The following is a 27,245-nucleotide window of genomic DNA, read 5'->3' as shown; positions in this document are numbered from 1 at the left end:
TAATATAAGTTTTTCTTATAAACTGAGCCGGGCCAAGCTCAAATTCAAGCTTATTTTTCTTAAAAATCAAGGCCCGGCCAGGGCATGGGCATGGGCATGGACATCTCTACAGTCATGAATCTCCTGTCAAAGCCAGATTTTTAGATATAACTCGGGCAACTAAAAGAGACTAAGAGAGACAGAACTGGCCAAGAAAAAAAAAAAAGAAAAAAAAAGACAGCTGTCCATGTACACGTAGTTCACCTAATTATGTTTGCAGAGAATATAAAAAGCCTGTTGTGGGTTCTTTTTTTTTTCTATTTATGGGTTCATCTGTTTCCTTGTGTATATCAACAAGGATTCGTCATTCGTGTAAGTTGGCGAAGATATTTTCTTCTCTCTCCACATTACGACGCTTTTGATAATCCAGGCGTACAGCACCTTTCGGTTCCAAGAGGAGGGAAAAGAAAAGACCAGAGCCAGACCAGATCCGTCTCCATACGCCCTCCTTTCCACTGCTTAATTCGTTGGCTTCGTCTTCACTTTCATGACGAATCCTTTTTTATGTCCGTCGAGTTGCTTTGTTTTGAGAACTTTCATGGCGATATCTCTCGCTGCATGTTGATAGCTGTGTTAAGGCTTTACTCTTTGTTCTTGATTCTCTACCTTTTTTTCTGTTCTGATATATAGTTTTCCAATGTTTTTTAGGAATTGATTAGGTCAATGGCTTCTGAAGCTTATTCTTTGAGGAAGTGCTTAGTTATATGCTTTTTATGTTTCTTCGCGCTTCTTTATTTGTAAGTTTTTAGTTATTGTCATAATTTGTTTTACTTTCTGAATATAAGTTCACGTATAGTTTTATCGTCTAGGTTGCTTGATTTTCTTCTTCTACGGTGTCCTGAGCTTGACATGTTTTCGTCACTAACCGCGTTGAATTAATGGCACTGCGTATTATTGCAATCTGATGACTCTCTGTTTGCTAGTTTATACTTTTTTATTTATTTGTTTTTCTTATCTAGTTAAATCTTTCTTTCGGAAAGAGTACTGTAGTGTACTATGCCTCTCTTTTACTGCCACTGGAATTGCACCCAAGAAGCTAAAAATTATCACTAAAAATTTTTGTTTTCTTGATTTTGTTAATGCTGGTATTTCTTAATTAATGGAGGAGAAATGCGTTTTATTTTTTATTTTTTGTGGATTGAGGCCGTTGGCCTTAGCCGTTAGATAGTCAACTCGCAGTGAATTAGGGCTTTGCTCTATGAAAAACAGATTATATGGTTAAATTGTCAAGGGGTAGTAGTAGTGCTGATATGATGAAAATGACTTGGAATTTAGCGAGAATATTTTTGGACTAGTGAAAAAAAAAGAGCAAGAATGCTGATTATGTTTTCAAATGATGAAAATATACATTTAAGAAGGGGAATTGCTGTCTAAAAGACCTGCTATCTGGATTCATAATGTTTTCTTTCTCGTGTGCTTTTGCTTAATGGAGGTTAAATCAAAATTGCTAGTCTATGATTCTTCTCTTTGTATACGAGGTAGCTTTAATTGTGTTAGGTTGTTGTTAGTTAGCCATATTGTATTGGAAACTAATTTTAATTAGGTTTGTACAATGTTATTATTTGCAGTACCAATTCTTGTAGTTGTTAACTGAATTTCTTATCCATATTAATTGTGAATATTTCTTTCTAAAGCTTTTTCTCCGAGTTATTTTGAATTGCTACCGTCTTTAAAGTTACAAAAAGATGGTGTTATCGTTAGCATTTTAGATTCCAATTAAAGGAAAATGACTGTTGTTGGTGTTTTTTTTCTTTGGATAAGTAGTCATTGTTAGTGAGTTATGTTTTATCATCGTGCTGATGTTGCACTCTGTAGAGGGGGTAATAAATTTGTATTGGTTAATTTTATTTTGGTATGTTAACATTTGAGGCGAACATTAATATAGTTTGATTGATTAACTCTAAGTTATGCGATCAGCAGCAAACTATACATGTCTGCATTGTTTGTACTTGGGGTTCTGGTGTAAGGAAAGGTGTGTTTCTGTAACAAATACATTCAGTGTGGTATGGATGGGCAGTGCTGTGCGGTGTGTTTAGCTTACTTTTTGTCTCAGGTTATAGTATCGTTATAATATTTAATCTCACCGCCACTGTTGTTTTTACACTAATCGCAGATAAACGCACCGCCCATTCAAACCCATCCTCAATCTTCTTAAAATTTTACTTTTACTTGGAGGGCTATTGACATCCATGAAATCTTTGAGTTGTCCACTACAGGTGTTTTAGGTTACAACTTTACTTGTATTGTTAAGGTTAATATTACATATATATATTGTTATTGTTTTTTGGAATAAAAAGCATATTGTTTCTTCCTGAAATTGAATGATAAATTAATAGATAGCTTTGTTTTTCATCCTGTATTTTGTGTCGAAAATAACTTCATTGTTAGCTAAAATTGAAATCCTACAATTCTCACAACAGCTTGTGCCCTATTTGTCTATTCCTTATCACTTAAAGAAAACTGGATTGAACTCTACTGATATATTTATGTATTTTTTAAGAAAGTTCTCTTGGATTGTATAAATCCTAGAAGGTTAGATTATTTGTCTCAAATATGATTAAATAATATGACTTCTATAAAAAAATTGTGCAAACAATTGCAACATGATGTACTAGGAAATTCTTAATACTTGGTTACATGTTTAATTGAAAATTCTAGTTTGTGCTATTTCTTTGGACTGAAATTTGTTAATTTCAAGAAGCAGCTTCAACAAAAAACAAGAAGGTTTACCTAGAGAGTGAATAAATTATGGTACTTCAGGAATTGTGGGTCAATAGATTCAAAAGGAACCCCATGCTGAAATTTTGCATGGACTTTTCACAGTTACCTTACAAGGTGGTGGAAAGGTTATTCACAGTTGTATTTCTTGGGATGCAGTACTCAATAAGCTTGATTCCTTATTAAATTTTGAATATGAGGGTTTTGGGAGTCTTCGTCCAAGTCACATGCTACTTATTTGAATTTAAAGAACATTTAGCAAAATACTTATTAAGTCAATATTTGTGTGCCTTTGTCCAAGTGCGCATATAAAACCCAGTAGTTTTGGGTCACTATCTGGTTAAATGGGGCAATTATAATGATGGTTGCCTGGCAAGTAATTTGGGTTTGTCTCAAGTCAAGCTTTACTTGTTCATTTCTGTTCCTGGACTCTTTGATTGTAGCTTTAGTTGTTTGTATATAACACAGATATTTTTAGGTTTTTGAGTTGATAGGGAGAGCTCAAAGTTAGCTCAGAGGTATTGTCAGTTGTAAAGTGCAAATCCGGTGTGGAGGTTCAAAGCTAAACCTTGTAAAATATCCAATTGAATTAAGAGGATTCTGTGCTCTGGAAATTTGGGTGTATGGTAGATACAGGCTTTTAGTTATTTTCATTATGTTATTCATCAAGTTAAGTTGAATATCTCACAACTCTTAATAGTTGAAAAACTAAATTTGTAAGGTCATTTATGAACTACCAATATTCCAATTGCAGGCAAGCACATACTAAGTGGTTATAAAGTTTTAATAGATGGAGGTGATTCTTTTCCCTTTCGTTTCTGAAAACTTTATATACCACTTCGGTTTCAAAAGTCCAATGAGTTTAAAATTTCTAGCTAATCATTAAAACTTTTATATTTATTTTCAGTTCAAATATTTCGCTTAATTATGCCATTGTACCTGGTACTTGGAAGATTACTTAGAATGGTAACTTTAAATTCCTTTTCATATTTGCTTTCTGGAAATTGTTGAAAGAGGGTCACTTTGCATGCTATTGAAGATGGCAAGTTGTTGAATGGGTAAGCATCTGTTGATGGCAGTAATTACCACTGTAATGTGTTTTGATGAACTGTCATACCATTGGGAATAATTTTTGTTTCTCCTCTGACTGATATACATGCCGCCAGATCTTATCCTCATGCATTTAATGCAGCAACAGACATGAGTATTGCTTAAATTTCTCCTCACGATGTGAGCTCAAATGTCATGTTTATCATTGCCATATATCCTTGTGATTTATTATTAAAGATGATTCAGGTTGCAGTTCAAGATTATGAGTATTGCTTATATTACTTGATGCTCTAAGGACCTGACTTCTTGCCTGCCAACATTCCACTTCAGGCACTTATAACTACTGTATGCATGTTTTTCCAAAGATGCATCGTGTTCAGGAGACGAATGCTTTACCTTAAATTATTGAAAGTTTCCTAGATTACTGAGACTTCTGACTTTTTTTTTTTTTGTGCAACTAGAAAAGGCTTGTCTCTACCCTGAGCATGAGACCTGTTCTTTACCTGGCTGCTGGTATTAATTATAGCGCTAAAATACTCCTAGCTGTATGGTTAAAACTTTGTTCCCTGACTCCCTGGTTCCCTATATTTATACTCTTGCAGTTTAATTATATCAAGTGGTATGATTATTTCTTTTATCATAAATGTATGCATGAATGCCTGCAGTTGACTACAATATCTTTTGCATTCTATGTAATTATATCACCTTTAATCACGGCATTCATCGTATAATTATTTCATTTCAAGTTGTTGTTTCTCCATTGTGGTCAATACAATTACTGAGGAAGAGGTAATGAGTTGTACGAAGTACTCTGCTGGAAAGGTGGCTATATATTCAAGGTAGTGTGCCTAGAAATTTTTGGCCTGTCTAGAGCAGTTACTAAGGCATGCTTTTAGTGATGCAGTGAACTGTCAAAGTTCTTTCTAATTATGAAATTAAGTCGCTTGTTATGTTGTTGGTGCCCTACTAATTATTTATATTTAATATGTAGTTCATTTGAACCTCCCTGCCTCTCCTTTTTCCAGCCTCAAGTTTTCTTTTATCAGTAAGATTGAGCTATCAGAAGAAAGTAAAATCAATCTGAGAATTTTTTTATTGGATAACACAAGTAGTACAATTGCAATTTTTCACTTGGTAAATCAATACTGTTGAACAAATAAGTTCTCGAGGCAGCTGACCATAGAGTAACATCAGACACAAACAGTGCATTCTAATTATTTCATAAATTTACATCGGATAATGTGTCCCTGTTAATTACAGAAACCTAAAGATTGTTTAATTATATATTTCATATATATTTTTTAATTTTTATTTTATGCTGAAAATACTTTATCTAATAGCTGGAATATCAAGGCTCACTTGTAGAAGCCTCAAATTTCAACTGCAGGCAAGTTGTTGATAGGGTAATGATGTGATGTCCATCCATGGTTGTCCGACCTGCTTGCTAATGCAGTTGTAATCTGTTGGAAATTTAAGAAGTTAGTTTTAGGATTGATATTGAAATAATTTGCTTTCTTACATGGCTTTATTTCCTGTAGCTTTGAAAATTGTAATGAATGGAAGAATTACCCCAACTTCATTGGTTTTTCTGGTGCATCATTCTTCTGAGGTAGGGGCTGGCTTAACTGGAGATGAACAGGTGCATGGAGATCATATCCATTGTTGAAAGTATAATTTGGGGGAGAGCTTCTGCTAGCTTCATTTGCTTGCCTTGTACCATAAACCTTAGACCGAAAATTTGTGTTGTTTAGGAGTATTAGGAAGAAAATCTGCATTTGCTTAGAATTTAAGATTATTTCATGGGCCTTCGGCATATTGGCATTAGTTTTTTGGAATTTTGTTCTATTACTTTCATGAGAACCAAGGAAATAAGTTATAGAGGAAGCATAATTCATAGGTGAATGTGAGATATTCTTAGCAATATTGAATTGTCTAGGCCAATACCTTCTTTTGAAGCTCAGTGTTTTCTTGGCACATGAGGTCTAACTTTTTATGCAGTTCTAGATTTTCCTGATGAATGAGGTGCCCCTGCAATTCAATAATTGAATGTTACTCAGCAAGAAAATATCTAACAATGAAAACCTAAATAAAAATGCAGAAGAACTTAATATAAAACCTTGTTGTTTAGCTCTTTGACTTCATCTGTTAGAATTTGGTCCTGTAAGCAGAGAATAGTAGAGGAGCAACTGCATAAATATTATCTTCTTATCTTGAATATTTTTGGTGAAAGTTTCATCCAATTCTAATGTTTGTCATACCTTTTTCATGCGGACACCTTTCAAACTCATTTCAAGTTGGTTTTCCAGGTTCTGCAGATCATTGATACTTAAACCAGATAGTTCTTCTCCCATCAATTGCCTGCAGCACGTCATAACTATGTAAGCTATTGCTTATCACATGGTATGTACATCCCACTATATTATATTTTAAAGGTTCTTATCAACCATCAACAGTTTCCTGATAGTACATTGTTATGAAGAATATTTGAAGTGATCTTTACCATTTCCAATATCATGTTATGCATATCATACTATATATACTAGCATTTTGTGACCCTATAACAAGAGTTGTTGATTTTATGTTTTATGCTCTCTAGTCCATAAAATTCCCTTGTTTTACTGGTTTGTTTATAAAATTATACGTGAGATTTGTATTATAGGATGCCTGGATCACTAGTGACGATGAGAATTGGATATGGTTTCAGGAGTTTTGGTTTTGCTTAAGTTGGTTTTTTTATTATATTAATTGATGAAGAAAATTATTATCCATGTTCATACTAAAGTTTAAGGATAGTTCTGTTGAAGTAGGTAGAGAAGATGATTTAGATGTATGTGTGATGGGCACGATCATGAAGAAGAAGGACATGTATAATTAAAAAATAGTGACTTATATATTTGTTTATGAAAATATTGTCTTGAAGGTCAAATTGCTTGTTGACTTTACAACATTCTAGTATGAACAATGAAATTTTGATAGTTCACCAGAAGTTGGAACAATTTGTTTAACAAATTACAATTGCTAAAAGATGATTATATCTTTAAAATATGTTTAAGTAAACCGAAATCTAAACCCTAATCACTCTGTTTATATTATAGAAGTACTTTAAAAATTTTAACTCCATACCTTGCTCCATTAAAATTGACAAAAATATTAAAATACTTATCACATCATTGTAACTATTGAAAACAATAAACTTTACTATTACAATAAAACATGACTGAAATATAGTAGGTTATGAGATGGAATTTTAAATGAAATTTGAGTTTAATGAGATTAGACTCTTTAAAGCTTTGAAAATCTACAAAGCAACAAAAAGTGGGTCAAAAAGTTGTCTTCTACCTCATTTGGCTTTCTATCCAAAGAAATAATATGAAACACAACAAAAGTAAATGATGAAGCAACAGGTAATAAAGATAAAGGAGGAACGAATCAAGTAAAGAGCATTGACAATTGACTTTATGAAAGAATTGCCAAAGAAACAAGGGGTTGGAGCACCATTTTCTTCTTTATGTACAAAATAATTTGATATAGAAATTAACCAAAGAATGTTTTGAAGAAAAATGTTGATTTTGAGGGGAGATTCTAGAGTGATTGATTGTGTGGTTATATACATGTAGAAAAAACATAATTTAGCATTGACAATTAAACATTTCATTAGGCTTCCAAACTAAAAAAAGCTACAAAGAACATTTTTAGTGAATTATATTTAAGTAGAAATATTATATATATTAATTTGCCACCTTTAAACATAAATCTTGGATCCATCTTGTTTTTCCTTGGTACTTTTCCCATTAACATGGATAAACATAATTGTTATTCTCCAAAACTTAGTTTTGGAAATAATGTAGTTAATGCATTTGTTACTACAAAAAAAATTGAGGCATGATTTTTTTTCTTGGTAGATAGAAATTACAAATTCCTTGCATTAAATTCACAAGTCTAAAGATTCTTAAAGAAAGCTTTAGTGTGATGAAATGGAGGCCTTTAGTACCTGTGGTATTCTTGCAAGTACTGTAGTTGCTGCCTCAAGCTTGCTACCTCCCTTTGCCAAAACTATAAAGTACAAAAGCAATTATTAAGTAAGAGTGAAACTTTTGAATGTGAAGTCTTTTGTATTAAACTAATATCAAGTGATCTAAAATTGAAGTACATGTCGAAGAACTTGGGTGATTAGTCTCTATTCAATGACAATATAATGTCAACTACTTATGAGTACCTTTTAGTTACTTTGCCTCAACTCACCTTGTTGAGTTCACATATTTTGTGATTGGAGTGAATCAAAGTGATTTATTGCTCAAATTGAATCTATCTACAAGCTTAATCTAGCATCTGATATTTCACATATTGTGTTAAAAGGCTCTCTCTATAGTTTGAGCTAGATTCTTCTTTCTTGCTTTATTACTGTCTTAATATGAAGTTGTTTTCTTCAACCTATCATTTTATTTTGAATGCTTAACAGGGTATCAAAGCTCAGGTTATGTTGTGTTACTCTTTTCTACCCCATGTGATGTTAATGACCTTCATCATGATGCTCAGTGTAGGCTTTGTTGAGCTAAATGTGAGAGGGAGTCTTATGTGGTGTTACCCCCACACATCTATTAGGCTTGGGTTGACAATGATGTTTATTAAAGGCGCTCGCTTTTCAATTATCACCAATTTTTTTTATGCAAGGATGCTTAACAAAACCAATGTCTATCTAACTTTGTGTTCTGCAGGAAGATTTTATGGAAGGGAGAAAAAGGAATAGAAGAGATGATAATGGAAGGATTTGTCGCATGGTAGATTCTTTTTGAAATTTTTTTAATATTATTATCTAATTGAATTAGTGGTTTCTAGGATTGGATTTTGAGAGAATGAAAAGACTCAAATGCTCTTATTTTCCCCCTTAATCATTTCATTCCACCTTTCTACCGTTTTTTCCTCTTCCTGAAGAAAACGCTTTTTGAACCCAAAACCAATTAGCGATAGGTGGAAAGGACCTAAATTTGATATAAGACTTTATACTTAATAGATTTGGGATAATATCACTTAATGTTCCCTTTCACATGTAGCTCTTAGGGCTTGCACATGGAAAACCTCATCAGAGGTCAACTATCGCACATGGTGTTAGCTACAAAGGATAACATGATAAAACTTGAGTTCTAATATCATATTAAGCATATAACTTAAAAATCAATTAATATTTTAAAGTTGGATAACACCATTTAATAATCATACATGCTATTTTGTAGCTTAACCATTAGAGCTTAGATCCTTTCTATTCCTTTCTCCTTTTTAATCTTCTTACCAAATGGTGTGCTAAAGAAACAATTTATGATATCCTCAAACTACTTGGTTCTTTAGATTGCAATTAGATGGAGTGCATATTTTTGTTGTAGTGCTAGTAGAGTTTTCTTTTAAATGTAACTATTGATATTGAGATGAGTTATATTTTTTGGATATTGTCAATGTATGGTGGTTTATTACTAAAAAATTGCTTTCAAATAGAGTTGATATTTTACAAGTCATGTCCTTAAGATTAAGCTTGTTAGAATATAATATTTTCATGGTTGTATGGTGAACTCAAAGTAATAAATCCTTATATTTGCCTGAGGTATCATAAAAGTGGTTGGCTGTATGAAGGGACAATATTTACACTTGTTTTTGTGTTGTATTATTACGATTATAACTTTAGAGTGGTTTTGTTTATCTACAAAACATGCAAACTTTCCTTTGTTGGGCCAAATGTCATGTATTCCTTATGATTCAATTTTTTTTTAAGGTACCTACCTATCTCCTTTCTTACTAGTAAAGTCATATGGACCTTTGAAGAACCATACCTCAAAAGCTAACTGTTGAGTTTGGAGACCTAGGTCCATATAAAATGCAAGATACTTTTTTATGTGGCATCCTAGTCTAGTGACTTGCATATGGGCACATATTAGTAATCGTGCTCACCAATTTGGATGTCCAGACAACAATGTCGACATCGAGCCTTTTTTGGTGCGGCTCAATTGCCTTGTGCACTTAGGCACGTTTCTTGTAAGGTGCTAAGATAGGCATAAAAACTCACTTGGTTGAGGTTCTCTCTAATTTCTTTTGTTTCTCACTTTTTTAATTAGTTATATCTTTTACTAACAAGAAATGAATAGTATCTAACTCCATATTTTTCAATATTTGAGTATTCAAATATTGGTACGGACCAAAAAATGACCAATAAAAAAATTGCATGTTTTAGAGATAGATGAAACCACACTTTAGAGTTTGGTATGTCTTAAGCTTTACTTAATACACAAAATCTCACATATATGCCTATTGCACACTTAACTTGGGCTAGCGAGATTTTTGTGGCTTGTGCCTGAGACAATATAAGGGATTTAATGCTTAAGAGTTTCGTCCTTGATATCATTGCCACATCACCACCCTTGTTATGGCTGATTTTGATACCAATTGATATGAACCTTTGGGTAATCGAACTTGAAAAGCAAGCTATTGAGTCTGGAGAGCTTACATCTATATAAGCCCCATAATGAAATCCCATATTTTCCTATTTGGGATCCTAGTACATACTTTGCTATTTGGCACATATTATAAAGGCAAAGGTAATCAAAAACTGTTACGAACAAAATAAATTAAAAGAGAATTTCAATCAGGTGGGCCTTTTTTTACGCCTATTGTTTTACGAAAAAGCTTGCCTAGATGCACCAGGCGCACACTTCGTCAAATGCACCTCACCCAAAGGAGTCCAAAACACTCTTATTGTCTAGCATTAAGGCACTACACATAGGATTATTACATTGTAAAGAACTTGATAACATTATTACATTGTAAAGAACTTGATACTCTACACTTGATGTTGGGATTAGACAATGGCTTTGCCCCAGTTGCTAAGGTCCATGCAATGAGCCCCTAAAGAAAGGGATATTGTTGGTTTTCCATTCAAGTCTTTCATAGCATTGTTTCTTTAGAAGGTAAGGGCTCTTTCTTTTGCGTGGCTGGAGGGGATTTGTTGTAATTATTGGTAATTGCATTCCATTTATCTGTTGATAATTAAAAATGGTCAAAAAGGTTGTTAGCATGTACTAGCTTATAGAGTGGCTCTTGAAAAATAATATAGGTTTTTACTTTCATGATGCTTACATCACAGGGAGAGCAATGGACCAAAGGGGACTAAGAACATGAAATTGATATGGATAGCTTATTGGAGACATCTTCAAATGTTATTTGGGGGGAATTTATTTCTCAAAGGGTCAGAAAGTTATCTGTCCTTACAAGTTGTTGAAGTCACACTCCTTCCAGTTTTTTATGCTTAAGAGTGTGGTCAACCTTGGTGCATTCTGAGCAGAACATATGTTCCTTTCATGATATTTGTAGATAAATAGATATCATCTGTGTCTATTTATATTGCAATGCATTATCCCTAATTTCCAGAATTTTCATGCAACTTTAGGTCTATGTGCTGGATTGGCATCTTTTGAGATTTGCATATCGATGCCTTTCTCCCTCTCGTTTGTCTGTAAGTTGTCTTTTCAATTTTGTACCTGACCGTGAATGTTGACATGCAACTTTTTAAGCTTGAGAGTAAAACATTAATTCACCACACAGAAGTACATGGGTCAGAAATCAACCCTAGATGTTGTGGCTAATTTTCCTAATCAACTCTGTGTGTGCTTATGGGCAAAAAGAAAAAAAAAGTGTGCTGGCGAATACTAATTTTTTCATGAACATTGAGGGAACCTACCCTTCAGCTAGAAATTTATAAAGAACATCAATATTTGCGTGTTAAGGGAATAGACTTCCAATATACCTAAATCTTGGAGGCCCCTGAAACTCATGATACCAGGCATGTCTCATGAAAAATGATGCTGTTCTATTTCAGAAAAACAACCAGTGATGAACTAAGTGCATGCAAATGCATTTCTGTGTGTAGACATTGATCTGAAAAACGAATGTCCTGTTGTGAAGTTGTTCATGCCTTCACAAATTCGACTTTAGGCTGGAAATGATATACTTGATCTAGTAATGCTGAACTAGTGAACATAACTACCGTCTCTTGGAAGCGTGTACTAACCTACTTGAGGTAGCAAATGGTGGATGTTGCTCAATGCATGATAGGATTATTGCTCTACAGTTTGAACAGAGGGTGGCATCTTACGGTTAGGAAACACAGTTGTTGGGTAGAAGTAATAGCGTTGGAGTCTTATCGAACCCAAACCTGCAGATGCAGTGGAAAGAAAACCAGTTATAAGTGACTCTGGACAGTAGAGGTTATGATGTTTGAATTGTAATGTCACTTCAGTAGTTTGTTAAGAATGCTCATTTTCTGTCAACCGTCCAAATGCTTGAAGCATCGAGTTGGTGGTTGATGTAATTTTTACCTTTCGATTCTGTATGTGTGCAACAGCTGTCTGGGAGATTTAAGGCTGAATGTCTACCATTGGCAAAATCGTTGATGACATTTCAATGAGTAGGCCTGATACTACCGTAGAGGCTTTAAGAGTGTGCTTCCAGGGTTTAACCTTATAAAGCTTTTGTTCATATGGTTTCTAAAATCTCCTTAGTTACCTTCGACTTACAAGGAATACCGTGATGTTTTGTGCTGAAAGGGACATACCATGATGGTTTTCATTTATCATGATATAGAAGTGCTAGAAGCTTGTTTGAGATGTTTTTATGGCATCACTGAGCATTATGATTGGCTTGGATACAGTGCTCCTTTCCATTGATTCATCTGTTGGTGCAGATGTTGGAAGGAATCCTTTATGCTCCACAAGGAGTAACAGGAGCCCTGTGAACCATTTATGTAATACATCTTGCTATGAACTTGGTAAGCTTGAGCTTAACATGATTTAAGTACCCTTAAAATATCTCTGTGATTCTTCTAAAAGGTCTGTTCTATTCTAATATGTTGACACTGCTTCAACCAATATATTGAGCTTTACTATTTTTTAGAAATAGATATGTTAATGATTTTTCAACACCCTCTATTAGGAAGCTTAAGTTGCATTACTCTATAGTCTATACGCTTGTTAGGTCAAATAAAAGAAAATTTTATTTTGGAAGATTTATGTATGTTGAATGGCATGCTACTTACATAGCATTAGCCCTAGGCCCTGCCTTGTTGCTAGCGGATTCTTATGCTCTAGAGGTAGGGATTTCTTATTCTTTGCGGTGCAGCAGCCACCTATGTCTTTTGTGGAAACTGTGAAGCTGATTACTGACGGAGATCCTGTACTATATGAAAAGTAGAACCACGATGCAATTTCCCATTGTTTGTTTGCATAACTTTCGATTGTATGGCCCTTTCCTTCTCTTCACCCTCACTTGAAGATGAACAAAGCAAAGTCAGGTCCTTTTCCTGCTCATCATTCTTTTTGATAATGGTCCTCGTTTCAAAACAAAGTTGAAGATAGTAAACATGATAAGAGCACGGTTTCTGTTTTTTGCTTTGTGGTTCATCCAAATTATGCCCTATCTTTGTAGTTTTATATCATGTTATTTATTCCTTACTAAGAAAGTTTGGGACCTCACCTAGATTGAGAACAATTCTGTTGAAGGAGGAAGTCATGATATAAAAGATCGACTCGTGCCGCTTATCAAGGCATTGATTTACTATTTATATCAAGTCATTAAATAAAAACATCATCTTTCTGGGATACTTACATTTCTTGAACTTGTTATCAAGAGAGTGATCCGTTTGGTCAATTGTTATTTTGGGGGAAAAAAATTATTCTATGTTTGCCTGGATTGATGATGCTTATACCTTCAGCAGCCATGTTTGTCTTCTATCCTAGTCTTTTATCTTTATTTATTTCTAATGAACTTTTAAATTTTATGTTTGCGGTTAATTAACATATGGATTTATCATTTATAATAAAACATTAAATATATGTTTTTGTTACATAATGCATGTTTTTAGAATAAATAAAAAAAAGCATCAAAAAGGAAAATAATGATGTTGAATTTGTGAAAGAATATAAGACCATTTGCAAACAATTGTGAAACGGGATAATTAGGGGAGGATATTGAAGCTGTTAAATAGACAATTTACCTTGACTTCTGAAGCCGGATTCATTTGGTGATGATGTTCCTCTTTGGTCCTGTTGTACCGTTCTATAACAGATCTCATGCTGCTAACGTTAACAACAAAAAAGAAAAATGGCAAAATCAGAATTTGCATCAATTTTGCAAAGGAGAAATGTATGTAACATTTTTTAGTGTCAATATTTCTAGTCGGATAAAGTTAATATAAAAGAAAAAAAATGAATTTAATCTAAAAGCTTAAAATTAGTTAGGAATTACTCTCATTAGTATGCTCGGTGAATTTGCATTAATTTTGCAAAGGGTGATAAATAAATTGGCAAACTACGTTAATGATCACATAATCATTTTTTTTCGCTTAATCGTAAAAAATTTTAAAAAAATCATTCAAATATTCAATTGTAATGTAAAATCAAAAATACTTAAAATTTTAAGATAGTTGGATAATAAAAAAAAGTTAAAACTGAATAATTAAGCTATCATTTAATAACTTTTCATAATTAGGTGATAAATATATATATAATTGGGTGACTATTAATACAATTTATACTTTACAGTCGTGTAATAAAGATATGGATGTTTATACAATATATTAAAAAATAAAACAAAGAAAGTCAAAGAAAGTCATTGAGTAATAATTGAAAATGTTACTAAATCCAACATATCATATTTCAAATTGATGGCATTAAAAAAAGATTAAGAATATAAATGCGTAATATAGGAGAGCTCTGCAAGGGATTTGGTGGAAAAGATGGGAAAGCACATATTTAGTTAAATATGTCAAGGGTAGGCATGTGTTTGAAACACTACGTAATCTATTTTCTTATGTTTTAACTCTTGTTCTTTATTGTGCTTTTCAGACTTTTATTATCAATTAGAATTTAAAGATGAAAAGAAAATTAAAGTAGAAAAAGCTTATCTTTTCATAATTTATTTTTTAAAAGTAGAAAAGTGGATAATTATTTTTAATGTGTTCTTAAATATTTTTTTAAAATTACAAAAGGAAGCAGATATTCTTTTAAAGAAAATATCAGAGTTTGTAAAATTGGACTAATGGTTGAAGCAATTAGACCGTCAATTAAGTTTTAATTAAATAAAATATTAAAAATTCATAAAAATTAAAACAATATAGAAAAAAAATCAATTATCAGCTCAATTCTTTTTGAGCGGTTTGCTCTCAAATTGTTATGACAATCAATTTCTGATCTAATTAGTTTTGATTAGTTAGCCTAATCTGATTCCAACAAATATATAAAACTTGTAAAAGAGAATAGTATAAAGAAAGAAAATACTCCCGCCCTAGAAATAACATTTTCTTGAAATAATATTTCATTTGAGAAAGAGATAGATCTAAAAAATATACATGAACATTGGTTTAATTGTAATTTTATATATGAACTTTAATTTAACGCGTAATTTTATATATAAAATTTTGATTTGATTCAACTCTCTCAAATTATTAACAAAATTTTCAATATAGCATTGATATCAAAATTAGCCTTTAATATTTACATATTTTACTAATTTAAACCCCCATTTTTTCTAGCTTAATTTGGCTTTCATCCTTTTAAAAAGTCAAATTTGACCATCAATTTGTTGAAAAAGAGTTGAAATTATTTTTTAACGGAAATACTTACTAAAATTTTAAATTTTTAAACGTGGAAGTCTGCATGACAATTTAAGTGTACGTCAAGTATTTTTTTTAATATGAACTTTTATATATTCTTTTGAGTTATTTTTTTTATTTTTATAACATTTAAATTATTTGTTGTTGTGACATATAAAAAAAATAGTGTCATGTTAGCATGAATTACACATGGAATGTCATGTGGGTTACCACACCAATAGCGTTGCAAAATTAATATTTTTGTCAACATTTTCATTAAAGAAAAGCTATTTTTATATATTGCACACAAATAATTTATCATTATTTAACTAAAAAAAGAATAATGGCCAAATTGACAAAGATATAAATGTTGAGGGTTAAATTTATCATAATGTCAAAGTATGTTTACATATTACATACACAAATAACTATATTTATTTAATATAAAAATAAAATTATATATTTATTTCTTTAAATTTATATAATTGAATTAAAATTAATTTTTTGTATATATCTGAATCTTATTCAAAGTTTCATGTGTATAATTACACAAAATTAATATTCTTATATCAAATCGTATATCAAATTAAAATTAAAAAAATAAAAAAGAAATATCAAAATTACTACTCATTCTTCGCATCTAGGTTAAGTCTAGAAGAATAATATTATTTAAAAAGTCAAAATCTAACTTAAATTTTGTATAAACATATGATGTCTACATTATATCTAAGTAATTAATGGAGTTGTTATTACGAGTCTAGACACCATATTAATTGAGAGATAATTAAAAACCCATTTCTTTTTTCTACAAAATTAATAAATACTAGTTCAATAATAATTAATAACTTATATATTTGTAAAAATATATAATTAAAATTAAAAAAAAAAGCAGAAAAAGATTAAAGGAAAGGGTACTTTATAAGGAGTGTAGTTTTATGTTTCTAAAAATTATAAAAATCATTTCTAAAAAATACATTGTATTTAATTGAAAATTTAAAATTTTAAATAAATTTTTAATTGGGTTATGTCATTATGTTGAGTAACATCAAACTCAAACAAGAGCATTATATAGTACAGATTAAGATAATGGTGTTTTTTTGTTTTTTTAATATATTTTTATATAAAAAAATTATAAAAAAATACTCTTAATAAATTTGAACATATGATACTATAAATTTTTTTATAAAAAAAAATACCATAATTTTTAAATTTAAATTTCGCCATTTTAACAAAAATGTCATTTTTTATATCAATTTATTTTCATAATTTTTATGCCCATTGGTATGCCATAATCTAGGGGATTTTTTTTTTTAAATTTTACATCCAAAGGTATTTTAGTTTTACAATTATCTGGTTATCTTTTATAACAACATTTTATTATAACAATCAAGTTTATTGCATAATTGATTTTTTATATTTCATTTTAACCTATAAAGTACACTCTCCAATAAATTATTTCTCCATAGCCTCATATATTAAATTTTAGTAAAATTAATTGTATTGCTAAAGAAAATAAAAACAATAATTTTTAGTTAAGATATTATTTTAATAAAAAATTCTGAATTTTATATAAAATAATGTTAATCATATTTTATGAAAATTAAAATAACTTTTAATAAATAAAATTATATTTTTAAATTTTATTAAAGATACAGTCTAAAGCTTACTAATTATAATATTATTAATATATTATAATTTTTTAATTTAAAATTAAAAAATTATAAATATAATCTAAATGTCAAATGTTTTTATAAATATTTTAAATATTCATATAAATATATAACAACCAAGTTTTTATAAAATTCAAAATTTCAAAGCCAAATGACATCATTATAGAAAAAGTTGTAGCCCATTATTTATTTTTTAAACCAAACTGTACAAGATTGTCTCCTTGTTATACATTTTGTGAAAACTCTACCTACCATTATTTTCTCGAAACTTCTTCTCTACTTTTTGAAATGTTTAATTTTAATCCAAAATTTTATGAAACTGTTATTTTCGTTAATTAATTAAGTACTTTTTTTATTATATTTAATGTGAAACATGTTGGTGAGCCCGTCGGTACACACGCAAAATTAATAAATTATAATTTAGAAAAACAAAAATTAAATCGTAAAAATAGAAAAATAAAGTAAAAGACAATTAGCCCTCTCTATAATAATCACTCTCTATAACAACATTTAATTATAACATCCAAGTTTATTGTAGAATCTATTTTTTATATTTTAATTTTACCTTCTATAACAATTTTTCATCTATAACACTAAGAGCCATAAAGTATGAAATATACTATTTATTAAATTAGTTCTTTATAACATCCTGCTATCTCAAATTTTAGTGAAATTAGTTTTATTCCTAAGTAAAATAAAAATAATAAATATTAGTTAAGATATAAATTCAATAAAATGTTTGAATTTTATATAAAAATATACTAGCCATATTTTATTACATGAAAATAGATTTTAATAAATGAGATTAAATTTGTAATTTTGTTCAAGATACGATCTAAATCTCACAAGTAAATAATATTATTAATATATTATAAGTTTTTAATTTGAACATTTTAAATAAGTTCAAATATAATTTGAATATCAAATGTTGTTATAAGTATCTCAGATATGTTATAGGTATATAACAACCACTTCTCTATGACATCTAAAATTTTAACAAATAAAATTAATTTGTTATAAAGAGAATTCTCTGTAGTGAATTGCTGACAAAATTATCAAGTCGTCAAATACACCCAATCAATAAAAATGAATAGAAAGCACTACACCAATCAAAACCACTAACACACTCAAACCTTCGTTCAATGGTGCAGACGACTCTATGATCTTTTGTGAAGATAGTGAAACTTAGCTACAAAATAAGAAGAGGGTCTTAAAATGTTTTAAAATATATAAATCACCATGCAAAAGACTAGAATTTTGGCACCAACTTGGTTCTCCTGGATATTGAGAAGTGGGCTACCTCTAACGGATATTCAGTGGGCGTCTTGCTTATGAATTACCTTGAACTTTCATTAGGTTACCTAAAAATTTTGCCAATAGTTGAGTTGCCCCTATGAAATTTGAAATCTCTAAGAACGTACTTGGTAGAGTGAAAAGAAATTTGATAATTTGATAAATTGAAGGGGTGGGAACATATAAATATGGAAAATATAATTTTTCTTTCCATGGGTATGCTTAGTAGGAAATGTGAAAAAATTAAAAGAAAAATTAATTTTCTTTTCATTTATTGCTTGGTAGAGTTGAAAAAAAATAATAAAGAAAATTAGCCTTTTGAAAAATGCTTAATTTGGACTAAGTGTACACATCTCTTTCATTTTTTTCTCCTCTTCTCATCTCAATTTAGAAAGATTTGTCTTTTTATGCACTAGGATGAAAAATGATCATCTCTATCCTATCTTCTTTCCTCTCTCGTTTTTTCCAGCCAAACACACTCAAATTTTATTCTCTTTCCACTTTTCCACTCTCTCCTTCCATCTCTCTACTTTTTCAAACAATCAAGCACACTCTAAGAGAGGAATTATCTTCGCTTCTTCTGCTCATGTTTTTGTTACAATGATTTAGAATCGATTCAACACTTATTCTTCACATGTGATAGGGCTAACAATCAAGCACACTCTAAGAGAGGAATTATCTTCGCTTCTTCTGCTCATGTTTTTGTTACAATGATTTAGAATCGATTCAACACTTATTCTTCACATGTGATAGGGCTTGGAGGAGACTAGCAAATTTTTTGTTCACTATGGAATTTGGTATTACCTAAGAATCTCTATCCTATTTTCTTTCCACTTTTGAGCTCTCTCCTCCTATCCTTCTATTTTTTCACCTAACCAAACACAGCCTAAAAGAGGTATTATCTCCGTTTCTGCTGCTACATGTTTTTGTTACAATGATTTAGAATTAGTTAAACACTTATTCTTCACATGTGATAAGGCTTGGAGACTAGCAATTTTTTTAATTTTTTTTGTTCACTTTGGAATTTGGTATTGCCTAAGAATCTGAATGTTTCTTTTTCATTGTTTGGCGACATGCTTTGCCTCCCAACGGGGTGCTAAAGTTTTGAGAAGGACTTTTTTTTCCATCTCCGAGTCAGTTTGGTTGTTTAAGAATTATATGTTGTTTAATGGTAAATTGTTGGATTGGGAGTAACTTGTTAAGCTTGCTAAGTTAAGATTAGCTTGGTGGTGGCTAAGTGCCAATATTGTTCTTGCTACTAATAATGTGGTGCTCTTAAAAAAGTCTGTTCCTTTAAATAAGTTGCAAATTCAAAGTTTGTGAAGGACCTAGTCCTTTTCGGAGCTAGGTTTTCAGAAGCTTAGTGTTGACGACTCTTTTACGGGGATGGAAAATATCACACAAACTTATCGTGGAAAGTGGCAATGCTAATATTGTGTGTTGTAGGGCTGAGGAAAAGAAACTGCGAAAATCGAAAAATCGACTTGAACCGATACATTTAGTTCAATTCGATTTCAAATTGATGTTCTCATTCAAACCTCACAATTCAATTTAATTTTGATTTTTCTGCATGGGACGTATTTAATTTATCTAAACCAAACCAAATGAAAAAAAAATGTTTAAAGAAATGATCATAATAGAATAATAGATGGACCATTTTAATATATATATATATACTAATTCATTTACCTCAATTATTATTATGTCATTTAAAAAAGCTAAATATACTCTTACAAAAAATTAAAGTTATGGTAGTGTTTCATAAAAAAAAGTTATAAAAGTGTAATTTTATATTAGTTTAGGTGGATGATTCTTTAAATATGATAATTATAATTATAAGCATAATTTTAATTTTAGAAAAATAGTTTATGGAACTTTATAATATTTTATTTAGGTATAATTATAAATTTTGCTTTTAACGTTTATATCTTTCATCAATTAGATCTTTATTTTTATTTTTTTGAACTAAATTTGACTAGTAATCTAATTTTAAAAGGAGTCAAAATACTTTTTAGCAGAAATGATGATAAAAACATTAATTTTTTAATGATATTGGTGGCAACTCACATGGAGTCCACTTGTGCTTTATGCTAACATGACACTATTTGTTTAGTATGTCACATAAACAAATAATTTAAAATTTATTAAAAATATTCAAATAATAATTAAAATAAATTCGAAAAATATAAGAAGTTAATACAAATTAGCATAAAGTATATGTGGCTTACCTTACAAACTGTCATGTTTAAAAATTGACCGTTTTACTCAGTATTTTTGTTAAAAAACAACAATTCAATATTTTTTGAAAGGTTAATGGTCAAATTTGACACTTTTTAAAAGGTTAGAGGCCAAATTTAGCTTTAAAAAAGTCAAATTGACAAAAGATATAAACATTAAAGGGCTTAATTTGTTATTATGTTTTTTATTTATAAAAAAAAACAATCATTCAGAAGTTGTCAATTATATATATGACGGTTAAGAATTAAATTGATTATATGACATTTTGCAATAACTTAGTTATAACTAATTAATGGTAGCAACTAATTAAAAGAAACAATACAATAAAACATTAGGTATATGAATGATTTATGTATTAGTTTTCCTTTTTAACTTCAAATAATTTTTTAAGAGTATTGTGAATAATTATGATATTAATTTAATTATTTAATTCACTTATAAATGTATAAATAAAGCTAAAGTATGTATTGTGATTGTCATAAAAAAATTGAGAATTACGGTGATTTTATTTTACGGATAAAGTCAAAATTAAAAAAAAAACTACCAAATCAAATTGATTATTAGTTTGAAACCTCAAAATTTCAAACCTAGATCTTCTCCGATTCCACTCCTTGCCTCCATCAGTTGGGCAATCTCAAAAAGCTTTTAGCTTAGGGGTGGGTGCCGAAATTATAAGGGGAGAAAAGAGCAAAAACAAATGGGTTTCTTCTAAGGGTTTAAATTTTGTATTTTTTGCCTTTTTTTAATTGAAATGATGTGGAAACTCATCATACCTACGTGTATTAGCCAGCTAAGACCAAAATAATGATGTGTAAACTACCAAAAAAGAAAATCATGCCATCTAAAGGTTTATTGACTTATTTGCTTAAAATAAAAAATTTATTTTAGATGATGAACTAACATTTATAAGCATAAATTTAAAAACATTTTTATTATCATTGTTTAATAAAAAATGCATTAATTATAAAATATCATAATTATAGTATCTTTGATAATTTTCAAGTAGCTAGCTCAAAAGAATTTTCCATAATCATGCTGCAAAATTTATGCAATCCAAATCTATGTACCTCCTTCAAACTAAATATAATATAGGAATGCCCTTTCTATAATTTTTCTCCCAACTACTCTAACCAAGATATATATGCATGCATGCATGCATCAATCTCTCTAAGCCAATGAAAAATGGTGTAATTTAGCCAAGATTACACTTCCCCATTCCTAATTTTCTTCGTTTGCTCATCTCCATGCACACACATATATGTATGTGTACGTATATAGCTTTTTTTTTGCTAAGTCTATACGTATATATATTCCTTTGAAAGTAATAGCAAGTGTGTTCATGATGAGGCCTATGAGAACTATTCAAACAATCATCCTTAAAGGTGACTTCTAATGGGTATGAGACCTGAATCCAATCATTATTTTGTAACTCCGTCCATTATTCTTTGACTATGACCTCTTTTTAAAAAAATTTCAAGTCTGTAAACTATATAATAAGATTCTGTGTTTCATTCTTCATAGTTAATCATACCAAAATTTCCAGTTAGTGAATGAAAACAATTAAAGAGGACAACCTATTGTAAAAATAGCAAACTCAGATCATCAGAACAAGGATTATAATTCATAATGTTAAACAGAACCTCAATTAGGTAAAATTAGATGATGTATACAAACATTATTACTATATATAGTTCAATTAATTTGGTTTTTTTTCATAGTGTGAAGTTGAAATTTTTAGCATTTATTTTGGCTTTGTTGAAGAAGAGAAAGGGGAAGTAAATTTATATATATATATACTCATAGAATTCATACTTATCTTGAATCGAAATAACCATGCAAAATCTTCAATGTCTTCTAGTAATCTCAAACTTCTAGATTTTCAAACTTACTGTTTGCATGCATGTTGACGACAATGGAAGGGAAAAAGAAAAGGTGGTGAACTCTACTTCATGTTAGCCTTAAAAAGGAAGGGGCTAAGAAAAGGGAATAAAACCCAATATTTTATAATAATTATTAGTAATAACTGAAAAAAAAAGAGGATAACAAAATTATTATTAAATAAATAAATAAAAACACATCAAGAAAAAAAAATGAAAAAGGAAAGAAAGAGAAACTGACCTAGTACTGGCATAATCGTAAAGCTTGCCGGTGCTGGAAAAGATGATTAATCCAACTTCAGCATCGCAAAGGATCGATAACTCCCTCGCTTTCTTCAGCAATCCATTTCTTCTCTTCGAGAAAGTTACTTGCCTGCTCGTTGAATTGTCGATTCTTCGAATCACTAACTTCCCTCTTCCCATATCCCCTCTTTTTATAATAATTTATCCTTCCTTTCAATCTTAGGGTTTTTAATAGCTTCTATTCTCCTAGATCGCCCCCAATTTCAGCCCTAGAAAATCTCAGATCAATGTCCCAAAATAAAAATCAAGCCAAATATACAATAGAACTAATTAGAAAAAAGTCAAAATAGAAAGAAAATATGATTTCGAGCAGTTAAAAGATGAATTCGATATAGATCGTATATATATAGACAAAAGCTTACTTGTTTTAAGATAATTACTGAAGCGACGCAAGTTCTTTTCCTCTTTTTATTTTCTCTTTTTGGAAGAGAAAGTTTTTGAGAAAAGTAGAAAGAAAAATTGAACTCGATGGAAGAGGAAATTATATTTATGCTGTAAATGGAAAGCTTAAAGCGGTTTTCAAACATCAAATGAAAACCTCTTTTTGGACTTAAAACATGGAGCCCGAAACCGCCTAGCGGTTTTATTAAGGAATTTACATGTCGTTTAATAGGGCTTACGCGCGAGTGTTTGGATAACTTTTGTACGCGCTACATATGAGTGACGTCTGTCGCAGTGAATCAAACAAAGCAGTGTCGACATCCGGAAGAGAATCGGGAGAACTGTTGGAGACGCAAACATAGATTTGAATGGACACGTTTCAGGAGATGAAAGCGAATAGGGTAATGTATGTACTCGAAGGTGGGTTGGAGAGAGAGTATCCTCGGACTGTCAGAGTGCCCCCCCAGGATTCGTGGGTGGACGGGCGTGGAAGTAGTGAAAAAAGTGGAAAGTGAAAGCACTGTGTAGTTGACGTATAGATGATCGACACGTTTGCTACAAAATCGAGGGCCGTACAATTATTTTATTTGTGAAGGCCTTTTTTTTTCCTTTTTTTTGATTCGTTGGGGGATATAATTGCCCTACTCTTTCTATTATTGACAAATGAATTAATTTCAATTTGTAGGGTTTCCATTCCAAAGGATATTTTTCCATTTTAAATAAAATATATACAATTATTAAAGTAGACCCGTAAATAGGTTGGGTGAGTAAGCTCGGTTGAGTTCGAATTTAGGCTTAGATAATGGGTTTTAACTTCAGATTAGTTTATATTGATTCAAATTTCATTTAAATAATAATATATTTTAAAATTAAATGTTGTTATGAGTATATATATATTAATATAAAATTTACAAGTTAGATCAAGTTGAGTCAAATTTAAGTTTGAATTTGAAATTTTTCTAAAATTGGATCGTGGGTTGATTCAACTTGTATACATATGTAAATTAGAGTAATCAATATTGTATCAATTGGATTATTGTTTTTGTTCTTGAAAAAAAATTAATTTTATTTTAGTAATTATCAAATTGAGATCAAGCTCTAGCTGCTCAAGCTATATAAATTTATACTAGTTGAGCATGAGCTTACCACTATTTGAGTTCAACTCAACTTGATTACACCCCTATTTCGAATGCTCATAAATTTTGTATTATTCTGTTTTGAATTTATCAACATTTTCTAAAATTTCTTAACATCTAAACTACTTATAAAGTCCTAGTTGGTGTCACAAATTACTTATACATCAATTTAATTGAGGTAACAATAAAGAAATGAAAAAAATTAAAAAAAACAATAAATTTTATTATAAAAGTATTTACAACTTTTAATAATTTTATAATTATTTTTAAAATAAATAACTTAAACTACAACCTTAAAATGAATGAGTTGTTAAATCAAAAACAAAATTAAGGGAAGACCCAATCCTTCATGTTGATGTTATATATATATATTGTTGAGTATTTTTGTTGTTTCTTTTTGGTGGGGAGAATTGGGTTATTGTTCATAAAACTGACGTTTTAGGTAAGTTCCATGCATGTCAACACGTATACCATCCTAGATTTAACACATGTTCGCTGGTCCAAGTGTTCGCCAATTCACTCGTTTGGCTTTGTACCCTGTGCTTACGAACACCTATGGACATACGCACTGGGCTTGTGAGCTCACCCTACGAGCCCTCCCGCGAGCCCTTTAATGTATCCACCTAGTGAGATCTAAACTCGGGTCGCAGATCAATAACTCGAATTATATCTGAGTTTCGGGTTGACAATCGGATATACCATAATATATATTCCTCCACCACAACACCATATCATATAATCTATTTTCCATTTTCCATTTTCCATTTTTTTTTCATTTTTCATGTTTCATTTTTCAAGTTTAAGTTAATTATTATTAAAGTGAAAGAACAGGTTGGTATTCCATATTAAAAAAATAAAAAGAAACAGGTAGGTATAGACAGCCAAAGTAAACAAATAATTAATAAAAAATCTTATCCTTAGTAATAACTATTATTTTTTTTCAATCTATAAATTGGTTGTTAAAAAGAAAGACCTTTCAATCATGTTAGCAGATTTAAATTTTTAAAAAAATGATATATATATATACTTTTAAACTTTATTCCTCTTAAAAGAGTAAAAAATGTTAAAAGTTAGGACTTTTTTTATCATAATTAATCAAAAGCTTCTCTAGTTTTGTTAATCTATCGTAATCCGTAGGATAATTTTTATTAATCAACTTCGATAAAATCGAAACAATTCAAGTGCATGTGCTACCCAACAAATCAAAGTATTTTTTTAGTCATAACATTCGAATTCGGAGTTTAAGACAAAATTTCCCATTTTAATTAAAGCTTCAATTGAAAGCATGGTGTACGAATGAACTAGGAATATGCAAAATTTGTATAGTTGAAATATTTATAAAATCTATCAAAATATATAGTCCCTTTGTGTTGATCCATGCTAGTGGGCAGTATTAATTTAATGATGCTTCCCTGCTGTAATCAGTACAAAGTTAAATATAGAAAAAAAAAGAATTAATGGAGGTGAAAATGCAGGTGTGCAAGTTGGTCAGCAAGTGGTTGATACATATGCATGGGAAAATCCACGATGTTGGCAAAGTTGTTTCTTTTCGACTTCAATAAGGTTTCCAAAAATGGAAATTTTAAGGCATGTGGAAGCCAAAATCTTGTAAGAAAAGGTTCAAATCTTGCTCTTTTCTGCAATTATATTGCTTGTAATTGGAACTTGGAAGTTGCAACTATCAATGATCAACCTTCATTTCATTTCCACATTTCCAAATGAACATATAATATATATTTATTGGTACTTTTTAAACGTAATGGGCATTTTTTTCTTTGAAATTTTTAATCTACTATTAATCACCTAAACTCTTAATTAATTGGGGATAGTGCGATTTAGTCTATTCTGATATGCAATTTTGAGAGTGTGATTCGAGGTACCATAGGGAATTGGATTGTTAATTTCAATTTAAGCGTGAATATATTTACAGATACTCAAGTAAAACTTTGGGCCATCATCAACAGGCCATCAAATGCATGAGAAAGCTGAGAAAAGATGGTTTGGACAATTCTATTGGAAACTGCCAAGATGCCCACGAAAAGAGCGTCTTTAGTTAATGTGACTCATTATATTATATGGATTTGAAATATTCATTTAACCGAAGCACGTGCACATGTACAATTACTCAAGCGAAAAATTGGACCATCTATGATGGATTATTAATTGCGTGGAAAAAGGGTTTAAACAAATAATTGTTGAGTGGTAATGCTTCAATGACCTGTATGACCAATAGGAATATTGAAGGGGCAAACAACTTTAAACTGATAAAGGAGAGTAAAAATGTGAATAGAATATTCTACTAGGAGATACGATGGACAAAGATTAAATTACTCTAATTTTTTAAAAAAATAAATTTATTTAATTTTAAATTTAAAAAAAATTTAAAAAATATAAAAAAAAAACCATTTTGTTGAAATTATCTAAAGCAAGCATCCAACAGAACTTAGAGAGAATTAACTATCAATGTATTAAATATATTTTTATTTTACTATCACATTTTAAAATAATTTAAGTGCTCAGATCACATGAGTTCTATTTTAAAATTACCTTTTTAAATTATTCTACTAAACTTAGCAACGTGACCCCCCCCCCAAAAAGAAGTGTTTCGACTTCTTGGGAGGATAAATTTTCTTATATTAAACATATATTATATTTGATTCACTTATATATAATAAAGCATATTAAACATATATTAAAATTGATTCACCTATGTATAAAAATGAATCCAAGGGTGGTTAAAATTTATATGAGACACTTTTTTAATACGAGTTCAAATCGTGTGACTTTATTTCTTATCTTAATATTGTATACAAAAATCTTTACTTAAAATGATAAAGTTGAGTTATTAAAAATTATAATATTATGGATTCAAATCCTATTTTGTGTAAATATTTTACTATATTTTATATTAATA

The 27,245-nt window shown here is 30.1% G+C and overlaps 1 protein-coding gene and 1 long non-coding RNA gene across 3 annotated transcripts; one reads left to right on the top strand and one right to left on the bottom strand.

Moving 5' to 3' along the window:
• Positions 1–286: 286 nt before the first annotated feature.
• Positions 287–23,310, bottom strand: LOC107886991 (MADS-box transcription factor ANR1). Of its 2 annotated transcripts, XM_016811112.2 has the most exons (9): positions 23,177–23,310; positions 22,753–23,023; positions 13,838–13,916; positions 7,799–7,860; positions 6,066–6,165; positions 5,924–5,965; positions 5,752–5,835; positions 5,377–5,531; positions 287–5,267 (listed from the first exon to the last, which is right to left on the bottom strand). In XM_016811112.2, exons 2-9 carry the CDS (start codon positions 22,932–22,934, stop codon positions 5,252–5,254), a joined length of 720 nt encoding a protein of 239 aa, XP_016666601.2. In that variant the 5' UTR covers positions 22,935–23,023; positions 23,177–23,310; the 3' UTR covers positions 287–5,251. The 2 variants fall into 2 exon arrangements, with proteins under 2 accessions (XP_016666601.2, XP_040957819.1); XM_041101885.1 differs by lacking the exons at positions 287–5,267; positions 5,377–5,531; positions 5,752–5,835; positions 5,924–5,965 and having other exon boundaries at positions 6,060–6,165.
• Positions 6,161–13,653, top strand: LOC107886992 (uncharacterized). Its single transcript, XR_001680961.2, has 2 exons — positions 6,161–8,585; positions 10,934–13,653. It is a non-coding gene; the product is annotated as an uncharacterized lncRNA (long non-coding RNA).
• Positions 23,311–27,245: the final 3,935 nt, after the last annotated feature.

This window comes from Gossypium hirsutum, chromosome A03 (genome assembly GCF_007990345.1).
Source record: "Gossypium hirsutum isolate 1008001.06 chromosome A03, Gossypium_hirsutum_v2.1, whole genome shotgun sequence".
NCBI classification, from domain to species: Eukaryota; Viridiplantae; Streptophyta; class Magnoliopsida; order Malvales; family Malvaceae; genus Gossypium; species Gossypium hirsutum.
Note: the sequence above shows the minus strand (reverse complement) of the source record. Positions and strands in the feature narration are given on the sequence as shown.